This window comes from Babylonia areolata, chromosome 6 (assembly GCF_041734735.1).
Source record: "Babylonia areolata isolate BAREFJ2019XMU chromosome 6, ASM4173473v1, whole genome shotgun sequence".
In the NCBI taxonomy this organism is placed as follows: domain Eukaryota; kingdom Metazoa; phylum Mollusca; class Gastropoda; order Neogastropoda; family Buccinidae; genus Babylonia; species Babylonia areolata.
The window spans coordinates 28,930,004-28,942,503 of NC_134881.1; the positions used below are offsets into that span (position 1 = coordinate 28,930,004).

General features: G+C 43.3%; 1 protein-coding gene across 1 annotated transcript in view; it reads right to left on the reverse strand.

Annotated features, from left to right (window-relative positions):
- LOC143283355 (neuroglobin-like) overlaps positions 1-12,500 on the reverse strand; it is a 28,133-nt gene that overhangs the window by 2,063 nt on the left and 13,570 nt on the right. Inside the window, exons 2-3 of the mRNA XM_076589562.1 lie at positions 2,564-2,918; positions 2,076-2,364 (exon numbers count right to left, since the gene is read on the reverse strand). Coding sequence (XP_076445677.1) covers positions 2,076-2,284 — 209 coding nt within the window. The 5' untranslated portion in view covers positions 2,285-2,364; positions 2,564-2,918. The remainder of the gene's footprint in view (positions 1-2,075; positions 2,365-2,563; positions 2,919-12,500) is intronic.

A 12,500-nucleotide genomic window follows, 5' to 3' on the forward strand; every position in this document is an offset into this window, starting at 1 on the left:
ATGAAATCACAAAGTTAAAGATGAATGTGGGTTATTTGGCGAGCTATTTGATTTGGTGAGCTGTTTAGTCGGGTTATTTGGTGAGTCATTTGATCGAGTGATTTGGTGAGCTGTGTGATGTGCTGATTTGGCGAGCTATTTGATCGGGTTATTTGGTGAGTTATGTAACCGGGTTATTTGGTGAGGTACCTAACTGGATTATTTTGTGAGCTATTTGATTTGATTATTTGACGGGATGTGTGACTGGGTCATTTCGTGATTTGTGTGACTGAGTTATTCGGTGAGATATGTGACTGAGTTATTCGGTGAGGTATGTGACTGGGTCATTTGGTGAGATATGTGACTGGGTCATTTGGTGAGATATTTGATCTGATTATCTGGTGAGCTATTTGATTGGGGTATTTGGTGAAATATATGATTAGCTTATTTGGTGAGATATATGACTGGGTTATTGGTGAGATATATGATTGGGTTATTTGGTGAGATATATGATTGGGCTATTGGTGAGTTATATGATTGGGTTACTGGTGAGATATCTGATTGGGTTATTTGGTGAGATATCTGATTGGGTTATTTGGTGAGATGTATGACTGGGTTATTGGTGAGAAATATGATTGGGTTATTTGGTGAGATATCTGATTCTGTTTCGAGTTCTGTGCTGAAAGTGGAAAGGGTCGTGTACGTGTGGAAGTGGAAGTAAGTGAGAAAGACTCAAATCACAACGACAGAGAACATAGACTAAAATCACAGCGACAGAGAACATAGACTAAAATCACAGCTACACAGAACATAGACTAAATCACAGCGACACAGAACATAGACTAAATCACAGCGACACAGAACATAGACTAAAATCACAGCGACACAGAACATAGACTAAATCACAGCAACACACAGGACAGACTAAATCACAGCGACACAGAACATAGACTAAATCACAGCAACACACAGGACAGACTAAATCACAGCGACACAGAACATAGACTAAATCACAGCGACACAGAACATAGACTAAATCACAGCAACACAGAACATAGACTAAATCACAGCAACACAGAACATAGACTAAATCACAGTGACACAGAACATAGACTAAATCACAGCGACACAGAACATAGACTAAATCACAGTGACACAGAACATAGACTAAATCACAGTGACACATGATATACACTCACAGCAACACACAGGACAGACTAAATCACAGCAACACAGAACATAGACTAAATCACAGCAACACACAGAACATAGACTAAACCACAGCGACACACAGATCACAGACTCACAGCGGTATAAAACAAAGAATCACAGCGACATAGAATACAAACTAACAGCGACACACAAAACATAGACTCACAGGAACACACACAGAACATAGACTAGATCACAGCGACACAGAACAGACTCACAACGACGCACAGAACATGGACTATATCACAGCGACTCAGAGAGCATAGGCTAGATCACAGCGACACAGAACATAGACTCACAACGACACACACAAAACATAGAATAAATACAGCGGAACACAGGACATAGACTCACAACGACACACACAAAACATAGAATAAATACAGCGGAACACAGAACATATTCACAGCAACTCACAGAAAACACACTAACAGCGACACACGAAACATAAACTCACAGCGACACAGAACATAGACTCACAGCGAAACAGAACATACATTCACAGAACATAGACCAGATCACAGCAACACGCACAACATAGTTTCACAGCAACACAGAACATTGTTTCACAGCAACATAGAGAACATTGTTTCACAGCAACACAGAACATTGTTTCACAGCAACATAGAGAACATTGTTTCACAGCAACACACAGAACATTGTTTTACAGCGACACACAGAACATAGTTTCACAGAACATTGCTTCACAGCGACATAGAGAACATAGTTTCACAGCAACACATAACATTGTTTCACAGCGACACACAGAACATTGTTTCACAGCGACACACAGAATATAGCTTCACAGGCAACACGCAGAACACCAGACTCACGACGACTTACAGCAGCGACACAAAGCTACCGATACCACACAGAGGACTCACTGGAAGTGGTGAAACAGATCCTGCACGGAGGGAGCCTCCCTGAAGATGCGGCTGAAGATGTCGGCCCCCACCCTCCCGTGGTCTCCGGACAGAAGGGGCCACGTGCTCCGGATGGTGTCGATCTGCGTGTCACTGAACCCTGTCATCTCGGCCTCGGGCTCCTCCGGGGACATGGTGATCACCTGTGGCTTGCCGAACTCACATCCCATCCTTTCTGTCTTTCTGTCTCCCTCCTTCTCCTCCTCCTCCTCCTCAGGGTAACAAACTTATTCTGCTTTCTGCTGGTTGCCTGGAAAGCACGATGAAGTTTTAAGGTGTAGGGAGGGTGGTGTGTGCATTTCTTTCACTCTCTCTCTCTCTCTCTCTCTCTCTCCACCCTCTCGCCTTCTGTGAGCAAGGTGCCCCCACTCCCGGGTACAGTTATTACCACGTGTAGGGCTACTACTCTTACGCCAGCAGGTGCGGCAGGCTTTCGACTTCGGACTCACCCCTCTCAGTCTCTGGTGATGGATACAGGTTGTCTCCTCTGTCACTGGGTCCCTTGTCTTCTCCGCTTACACTGTTTCTGTGTGCGCCACCGAGATCGTCACATCCGGTTCCGGTTTCGGTCTCTCCCGTCTTCTCCGCCTACAATGGCTTCTAGTCTCTGTTCTGTTCCGCCTACACTGTTTCTGATGTCACCCACATCGTCATAATCTGCTCCGGTTCCCCGGTCTCTGTTCTGTCCCGCCTGCACTATTCTGACGTCACCCGGATCGTCATATCCTGTTCCGGTTTCCGGCAGCGTTGCGGTTGCGGAGGTGTCACGAGGTGCTGGTTGTCTGTCATCGTCGCTGTGTCCATCTGGATGGAACAGAAAGCGTGTTTTGACTGCAGTTAAAAGGAATTATCGACACAAACTAACGTCGAAACAAAATTGCTCATTTTCATGATATGCGATAAATCCAAGAGGGTCCTCTCTGTGTGAAACACACACACACACACACACACACACACACACACACACACACACACACACACACACACACACACACACACACACACACACACACACACACACACAAAGCTGAATTCGTTGCAGTCATAATCATAACCGACAGTCCAGTTCTGAACCGACACTTTGGGGAGACAGGCCAGTTGTGTGGCCAGTTGATAAGGTCTCAGAGATACCTCACCACGGGCACTTGAGCGCAACAGCGGATCCTTAGCCATAACAGCGGGTTCTTTACCATAACAGCTAGTCCTTAGTCATAACAGCGGGTACTTTACCATAACAGCGGGTCCTTAGTCATAACAGCGGGTCCTTAGTCATAACAGCGGGTCCTTAGCCATAACAGCGGGTCCTTAACTATAACAGCGAGTCCTTAGTCATAACAGCTGGTTCTTTACCATAACAGCAGGTTCTTCACCCTAACAGTGAGTCCTTAGTCATAACAGCGGGTCATTAGCCATAACAGTGGGTTCTTTGCTATAATAGCGAGTCCTTAGTCATAACAGCGGGTTCTTTACCATAACAGCGGGTCCTTAGCCATAACAGCGGGTCCTTAGCCATAACAGCGGGTTCTTTACCATAACAGCGAGTCCTTAGTCATAACAGCGGGTTCTTTACTATAACAGCGAGTCCTTAGTCATAACAGCGGGTTCTTTACTATAACAGTGAGTCTTTAGTCATAACAGCGGATTCTTTACCATAACAGCGAGTCCTTAGTCATAACAGCGGGTCCTTAACCATAACAGCGGGTCCTTAACCATAACAGTCGGTCCTTAACCATAACAGTGGGTCCTTAACAGTGGGTCCTTAACCATAACAGTGGGTCCTTAACCATAGCAGTGGGTCCTTAACCATAACAGTGGGTCCTTAACAGTGGGTCCTTAACCATAACAGTGGGTCCTTAACCATAGCAGTGGGTCCTTAACAGTAGGTCCTTAACCATAACAGTGGGTCCTTAACCATAACGGTAGGTCTTTAACCGTGACGTCGTGTTTTTAACATTAGTAGCGGGTCCTCAACCACGGCAATGGGTTCTTGATCATGACAGTGCGTCTTTAACCATAACAATGGTTCATCAACCGTAACAGTGGCTTTGTAACTAGAACAGTGGGTCCTTAACCATAGCAGTGGGTCCTTAACCATGACAGTGCGTGTGTGTCTTACACCATGACAGTGGAACTTTAACCGTGACAGTCAGTTGTGTCTGAAACCATAACGGTGTGTCCTCAACCACAACAGTTGGTCTTTAACTCACTCAGTACGGCCAGTCCTCTCTTCTCCTCTACACAGACCCCTCGGATGTCCAGTGGGTGTCTCAATGACCCAACCTTTAGCTTCCGTCGTCAGAATTGTGGTATTCTTTGTCAACATTCACGTCTTCAGTATAAGAGCCTTCCGCTTGCAATATTTTGATGGTGGTAATTGGGGTGAAACGCTGTTAACGTCGTCTCTTTCGCCGTTCGTATGGAGAGAGATGACAGTTAGTCTTGCCTTCTAACAATAGGTCCATATCCACAACACAACAATGGCTGCGTAAACATAGAGTGGGTGTGTAACCATAACAGTGTGTAACCACAACAGTAGGTATCTAACCATAACAGCGGGTCCTTAACCATAACAGTGAGACTCTAATCATGCCAGTGTGTCTTATACCAGTGTGTCCTAACCATAACAGTGTGTCTATAACCATAACAGTAAGTCCTTAACCGAAAACATCATGTTGCAATACTACTGCCGTCTCCACAAAGCGGCAGTAGCAGCAACCCGAATCTCAAATTGATTCAGAGATGTAATTTTAGCGCCGCCAACTGCGTTCCATGGGGACGATAATTGCTATGCCCTAAGTCTGTCAACGGGTGTTCAATCATATTCTTTCCACACTCAAGCAAGCGTGATTTCAACACACATGCATAAAGTGCCAGAATACTGCACCGAGAGAGAGAGAGAGAGAGAGAGAGACAGAGACAGAGAGACAGAGAGAGAACACTGAACACTGAACTGTTTAATGTCTTCAGCTGTAAAGTTCTAGTGACATAGTAGGTACTAATCAGAACAAAATGGTGCAAAACAGATAAAATGGAACAGAATGAAAAACAACAACAACAGAATTGAAACAACATAAACTAATAAGTGGTTTGCGATACTTTGGCACCGTGTCATTAGCTTAACAGTACATGTGACGGGGGGGGGGGGGGGGGGCGTAATGTGCCTTTTTTCAGTCGGTTCGTCTCCAAGGTTTGGACAGTGCACAGAAAAAAACCCCACATATAAATCACAATTAATAAATATTCACGCATATAACATCGACACACATATCAATACAAACACATACTAAAGAGCATATAAATCATGAAATAATTATTTATGCCTAAACATCAAAACCCATCATATCAATACTAACACATCATATAATTACAAGAGAGAGAGAGACAGTTTTATTCAAGGCCATAGCCCCTAAGTAGGGGGTACACATGAAAATGACAGATAGTCGCATATTGATAGAAATGAAATGTCACATTACAAAAACACTACGCCGTTTAGATTATCGATATGTATGTATATATAATTATATATATATATATATATATATATATAGAGAGAGAGAGAGAGAGAGAGAGAGAGTATTAATGAGAGTTCTTTTACGAGGGACTTGAAATGACCAAACACATTTTTTTACTCCAACCCTGCATTTTATAATTTTTTTTTATATATAGAAATTAATATATTCACAAAAATGAAGGCAAATGCAATAACTGAAATAGGCAGGGCGTGCAAACAGACGTATATACATGTATGTGCATGACCACTTGCACATGATATATATAGATAGGTAGATGGATAGAGCGATACATAGGTAGATAGGTAGATCGAGAGAAAGAGAGAGAGAGAGAGAGATTCAGAAACTTTATTACTCGAGGATAAAGATTTTAGGTATCGCCCAGTCTTCCAATCTGTCCTTGTGACAACAATAACAACATTAACGATAACGACACAACAATGATTTTTTTTTAACACTGCTACATCTACTGCTACTACAACGAAGAATGATCACCATCATCATAACTAACATCGTAAAAAGTAGAGAGAGACAGAGACAGAGACAGAGAGAAAGAGAGACAGACACAGAGCGAGAGAGGGGGGTTACAGACAGACAGACAGACAGACAGGGATTCACCACTCGGCATAGGCATTTTTCACACTTCTTCATTCGTCATTCAGTGGAATCAAAAAACAAAAGTGACTGAAAACATTGGGTGTTGAGATCTGAAAGTCAAAGCAAACAAACAAATAAACAAACAAACAAACAGCTGATTCTGTTTCAGTTTCAAGAAGATATCAAACGTGTATGGACTGATGATCCATTTTCTCCACTACACCTTATCTGCTTTGGAAAAAAAAAAGATAAAGATTTTAAAGTGATGTGGCACTGCAAGCGAAACTGCTGAACATTATTTATTATTTTGTCAAGACTTTCATATGGCTCGGGCAAACACAATCTTAAATCTATCTCCAAACTACATTCACGTTAAAACTCTATTGCATGGAGATCCTGTTCTCCAAAATCATACAAATATATTCATATTTCAAACTGTTCACCAGTTTAATAATAATAATAATAATAATAATAATAATAATGGATACTTATATAGCACACTATCCAGAAATCTGCTCTAGGTGCTTTACAAAAACGCTTTTGATAACATAAAACATTATATCTATGTTACATACACACACCAAAATGTGACCACACACACACACACACACGCACGCACGCACACACACACACACTGCATACATACATTTTAACATACATGTGTATCTAACAGCTACCCTAACACATACGCACACATAGGCAGGCACAAACTTACATAGACACACGCACACACAATACACATTCATATACATGCATGTAGTTGTGGACCTGCCACAATTGAACTTATTGCTGAGGGAAAAGGTGAGTTTTGAGACGAGATTTAAAAGATGCGAGGGAATCAGAATGACGGAGGTTATCAGGGAGCTTGTTCCACGTTTATCTCCGATTCAAATAGATTTGAGCTTAGATAGTATTGTGAAGAAAGGGTACAACATGATTCTATTCGTAAAATATATGTTGGATTTGTTTTTGACTGACCAAATATTCAAAGTTGAATGGATTAGCCAATGATCTGTCAGAATTTCTCCTCTCCCCTCTGTTCCCCCTCCCCCACCACCTTACCCACCATTCTTCTAAATTTTCTTCTTTTTTTCCCTTCGTGTTTTTCTTCTATCAGGCCGATTACTCTGGTGATAATATATTTAATCTCATGTTAATATTGATATTAGCATTATTTGACTATATTATGTACTGTTTGTTTATTTATTTTATTTCATTATTTCATTACTTACTGTTTATGAATGTTATTTGATACAATTAATAATATGGTTCATCAGCCGTCATGTTAAAATTGAAGTGCAACGTTGTGAGCACAGTATAAGCTTTAGGCTTGTTGATGCTCTTTTGTCATTCATTGCATTGTAATCATGTGTATTGTTGAATAATTAAAGATTATTTAAACCAATGACAAGTAAAAAGAATAAACTAACTGCGACATTGTATCCACCCACAGTTGTATCGACAACTTCCGGTTCAGGATCCACACAAAACAAACAGTTTCACTTTCTCAAGGAGGCGTCACTGCGTTCGGACAAATCCATACACGCTACACCACATCTGTTGCGCAGATGCCTGACCAGCAGCATAACCCAGCGCGCTTAGTCAGGCCTTGAGTGCATGCTTACATATTTGTGTACCTATGAAAGTGGATTTCAGTTTACGTAATTTCGCCAGAGGACAACACTCTCGTTGCCATGGGTTCTTTTTCAGTGCGCCAAGTGCGTGCTGCACACGGGACCTCGGTTTATCGTCTCATCCGAAAGACTAGACGCTCAGTTTGATTTTCCAGTCAAACTTAGGAGAAAGGGCGAGAGCGGGATTCGAACCCACACCCTCACGGACTCTCTGTATTGGCAGCTGAGCGTCTTAATCATTCTGCCACCTTCCTCCACAAGCAAACAAGCAAAAGAAACAAAGAAAAGCACCATTTAAAACAAAGAGCTGCGTTAAAGAGGGCATGTAGCTGTTAATTTGTTTTTATTTTCTTAATCGACATTTTCTCTCACTTTAAATGAACAAACAATATTTTCAGGGGGGGGGGGGGGGGGGGGTTGGATTCATTTCTTTTCTTTTTGTTTCTGCTTTCTGTTTGCGTTATCAACATCGTCATCACCTTCTTCTTCTTCTTCATGTCTGTCTGTTTCCTGCCTTTCTGTCTGTCTGTCTGTCTGTCTGTCTCTCTGCCTCTCTCTCTCTCTCTCGCTCTCTCTCTCTCTCTCTTTCCCTCTCCCCCACCCCCACCTCTCTCTCCCTCACTCACTCCATCTCTGTCTTTTCCCTTTCACTGTCTGTCTGTCTGTCCCTCTCTCTCTCTCTTTCCCTCCTCCCCCCTCCACACACCTCTCTCTCCCTCCCTCACTCCATCTCTGTCTTTTCTTTTTCACTGTCTGTCTGTCTCTCTTTCTCTCTCTCTCTCTCTCTCTCTCTCTTCCCCCCCCCCCCACCCCACCCCCCAACCTCTCTCTCTGTGCCTCAGTCAATCTCTGTTATGCCTGAACATTTATACCCATCATATCAATAAGAACACATATAATTACAAGAGAGAGAGAGAGAGAGGTGGGGGGGGGTGGGGGGGTGGACGTTTTATTCAAGGCCATAGCCCCTAAGTCTGTCTGTCTGTTTGCTCTCTCTCTCTCTCTCTCTCTCTCTCTCTCTATATATATATATATATATATATATCACAGTGAATGTGCGGGGTGGTGTGATGAGGGTGGGTGGCCTCGTTTTCTTTCTGTCTGTCTCTGTTTCTTCCTTGGTCTCTCTGTCACTCTGTCTCTGTCTCCCTCTCCACCCCCCACAACCCCCCACCCCACCTCTCTCTCTCTCTTTCTCTCTCTGTCTCTCTGGCCTTTTCATGTGTTTGCACACGTATGCATAATGGTTTTCTGTCGTCATGGATTTCCAATACCATTGTTTGTTCGAGGTTCGAGGTTTCTCCAGTCCATAGAAGTTTTACTCGCGGCCTTTCGATTTTTTTTTTTTTTTTTTTTTTTACCTTGGGCAATATACCACGCGAACGTCAAGCTATCAATAGGCTCTCACCTCCCCCCCTCCCCCCCCCCCCACCCTTTCCGCCCCTCTCCACACCCTTTATTCACGAAAGCACACAGCCGCATTATTGCCGTATCCTATTCAGAAGGACCGATGGATTGATCGGTGTTGGCAGCGAAAAAGGTTAACAGAAACAAGTGGGAGAAAAAGAACGTGGACTGGTGAGAGTGGTTTTGCGACCACGTCAGATGAAAGGTAGTAGGGTGGTTCGTTTTCGTCATGTAACGTCCGTCACCATCACTGTCGTCGTCGTTGACAGTATCAGTATCAGTATCAGTATCAATATCACAGTTGCTCAAGGAGGCGTCACTGCGTTCAGTCAAATCCATATACGCTACACCACATCTGCCAAGCAGATGCCTGACCAGCAGCGTAACCCAACGCGCTTAGTCAGGCCTTGAGAAAAAAAAAAAAAAAAATATATATATATATATATATATACATACATACATAAAAAAAACAATAAAAACAATTTAAAAAAAAAGAAATAAAATATATAAACAAAAATAAATAAAACAAAATTTTGAAAACCACCTCGACCACTCTTCCCCCACCGCCACCACCATCTCTACCACCTCTCTCTGTCTCTCTCTATGTCTCTGTCTCTCTCTATGTCTCTCTGTCTCTCTCTCTCTCACTCTGTCTCTGTCTGTCTCTTGTCTTCTTTGCCTTTGTCTCTCACTCAAGGCCTGGACAAAGCGCGTTGGGTTACCCTGCTGGTCAGGCATCTGATTAGCAGATGCGGTGTAGCGTGTATGGATTTGTCCGAACGCAGTAGACGCCTCCTTGAGTAACTGAACTGAACTGAACTGAGCTGAACTGAATCTTCTTCTACTTCTTCTACTCCTCCTCCTCCTCCTCCTCCTCCTACTACTACTACTACTACTTCGTCGTCGTCGTCGTCGTCGTCTTCTTCTTCTTTCACGTCGTCTTCACTTTCACCACTGCCTCAGGGCTCCTTTGTGATAGGCAGGACTATAAATAAACAACATGATTTGTTTGATTTGATTTGACCCTTCCCTGCCAGGTGTATAAGAAGAAGAAGAAGTGTATAAGAAGGCTTTGCATTTTGCTTTCCAGCTGAGATTTTTTTTTTTCTAAATTCCTCCAACATAAAAAGATGTTTTATCGACTCTCCCCAGCAGCTGAATGATAAAGGTCAGGGGTTTATTTTAAAGCGTACAATTGGCATCCCACCCCACCCCCCATCAGCTGGTTCGAAACAATAAAGTCGGGAAACGTTTTGGACTCCCTCTGCAGTTTGAATGGAAGGATTTTTCTGTTGTGTTGTTGCCTTGTGTTGTGCTGTGCTGTGCTGTGCTGTGTTGTGCTATGCTGTGCTGTGTTGTGTTGTGCTATGCTGTGCTGTGTTGTGCTGTAATGTGCTGCGTCGTGTTGTGCTGTGCTGCGTTGTGCTGTGCTGTGCTGTGCTGCGTTGTGCTGCGCTGTGCTGTACTGTGCTGTGCTGTGTTGTGCTGTGTTGTGTTGTGCTGTGCAGCTTTGTGCTGCGTTGTGCTGCGCTGTGCTGTACTGTACTGTGCTGTGCTGTGCTGTGCTGTGCTGTGCTGTGCTGTGCTGTGCAGCTTTGTGCTGCGCTGTGTTGTGCTGTGCTGCGTTGCGTTGCGTTGCGCTGTGCAGTGCTGTGCGGTGCTGTGGTTTGCTGAGATGTGCTGTGCTGTTTTTTACTCTTTGACACAACAGATTTCGCTGTGTGAAATTCAGGCTGCTCACCACAGGGAAAGCGACCGTCGCTACCATGCTGTGCCAGCACTACCACAGCTCTCGCCTTTACAAACTCTATGTTTGTTTTTTACTCTGCGTGCAAGCGTATTTGTTTTTACTACAGAAATCGCCATGGACAACTCTTCTGTTGCGTGCGCTAATTGCATGCTACACACGGGACTTCAGATTATCGTCTCATTCGAATGACTAGCGTGCAGACCACCACCAGTAAAGGTCTAGTGGAGAGGGTGGCCGGGGGGGAAGGGTGTGGGGTGGGGAGAGGAGGGGCTGGCGAGAGTGTGAGATTCGAACCTGTGTGCTCAGATTCTCTCGCTTCCTAGGCGGAAACGTTACCACAAGGCCACCACGCCACTGAAGTTCGGCTGAAGAAGTTTATGACTGTCTCTGTCAGCAAATACTACAACTAGATCAGAAAACTAGTACATTTTCAGGCAGGAGAAAAAAAATTAGAAGAAAACAGATAGTGGCGCTGCATGCGCTGTAGCGACGAGCTCGCTCTCCCTGGAGTGAATCCCAAATTTCACAGAGAAATTTGTTGTGACAAGTAATAACACAATACGATACGACACGATGTGTTACGATGCGATACAATATATTACGATACAATACAATTCAATACCATACGATGCAATAAGATACAATACGATACGATACGATTACGATTACGATTACGATACAATACGATACTATGCAATGCGATGCGATACGATACGATACGATACGATACGATACGCTATATACGATACGATACGATACAATACAATGCGATACGATACGCTATATACGATACGTTATATACGATACAATACGATACAATGCGATACGATACGATACGGTATATACGATACGATACGATATGCTATATACGATACGATACGATACGATACGATACAATACAATACAATACGATATGACACGATATGCAGCGATATAATACGATACAATACAATACAATACAATACAATACGATACGATACGATACGATTACGATTATGATACGATATAATACGATACGATACGATACGATGTGATACGATACAATACAATACGATAGATATTATACGATACGATACAATGAGATGCGATGCGATGCGATGCGATGCGATGCTATACGATACGATGCAATGTGATACGATACGATACGATACGATACGATACGATACGACACGATTACGATTACGATACAATACGACGCGATACAATACGACGCGATACAATACAGTACAATCACCAGTCCATTTGACGAGACATCTTGCCTACACTGCCTGGTTTTCCGGAAAGTTTAGCATTGGTCGCGGCTTGAATGGAACCTCCGTGGAGAGAAAAAAAACAAACAAAAAACCGTGCGGCTTGTAAATAATTATGATAAAGACACTGTTCGCTCTCTTGGTGAGAACAGTGCAGTCCAGATCGACTATGGAATTCCGGTGTAGCAAGCCTCAAACTTTACCCCAGCTGGGCCACCAGAGGTCATTTGTGGATAGTC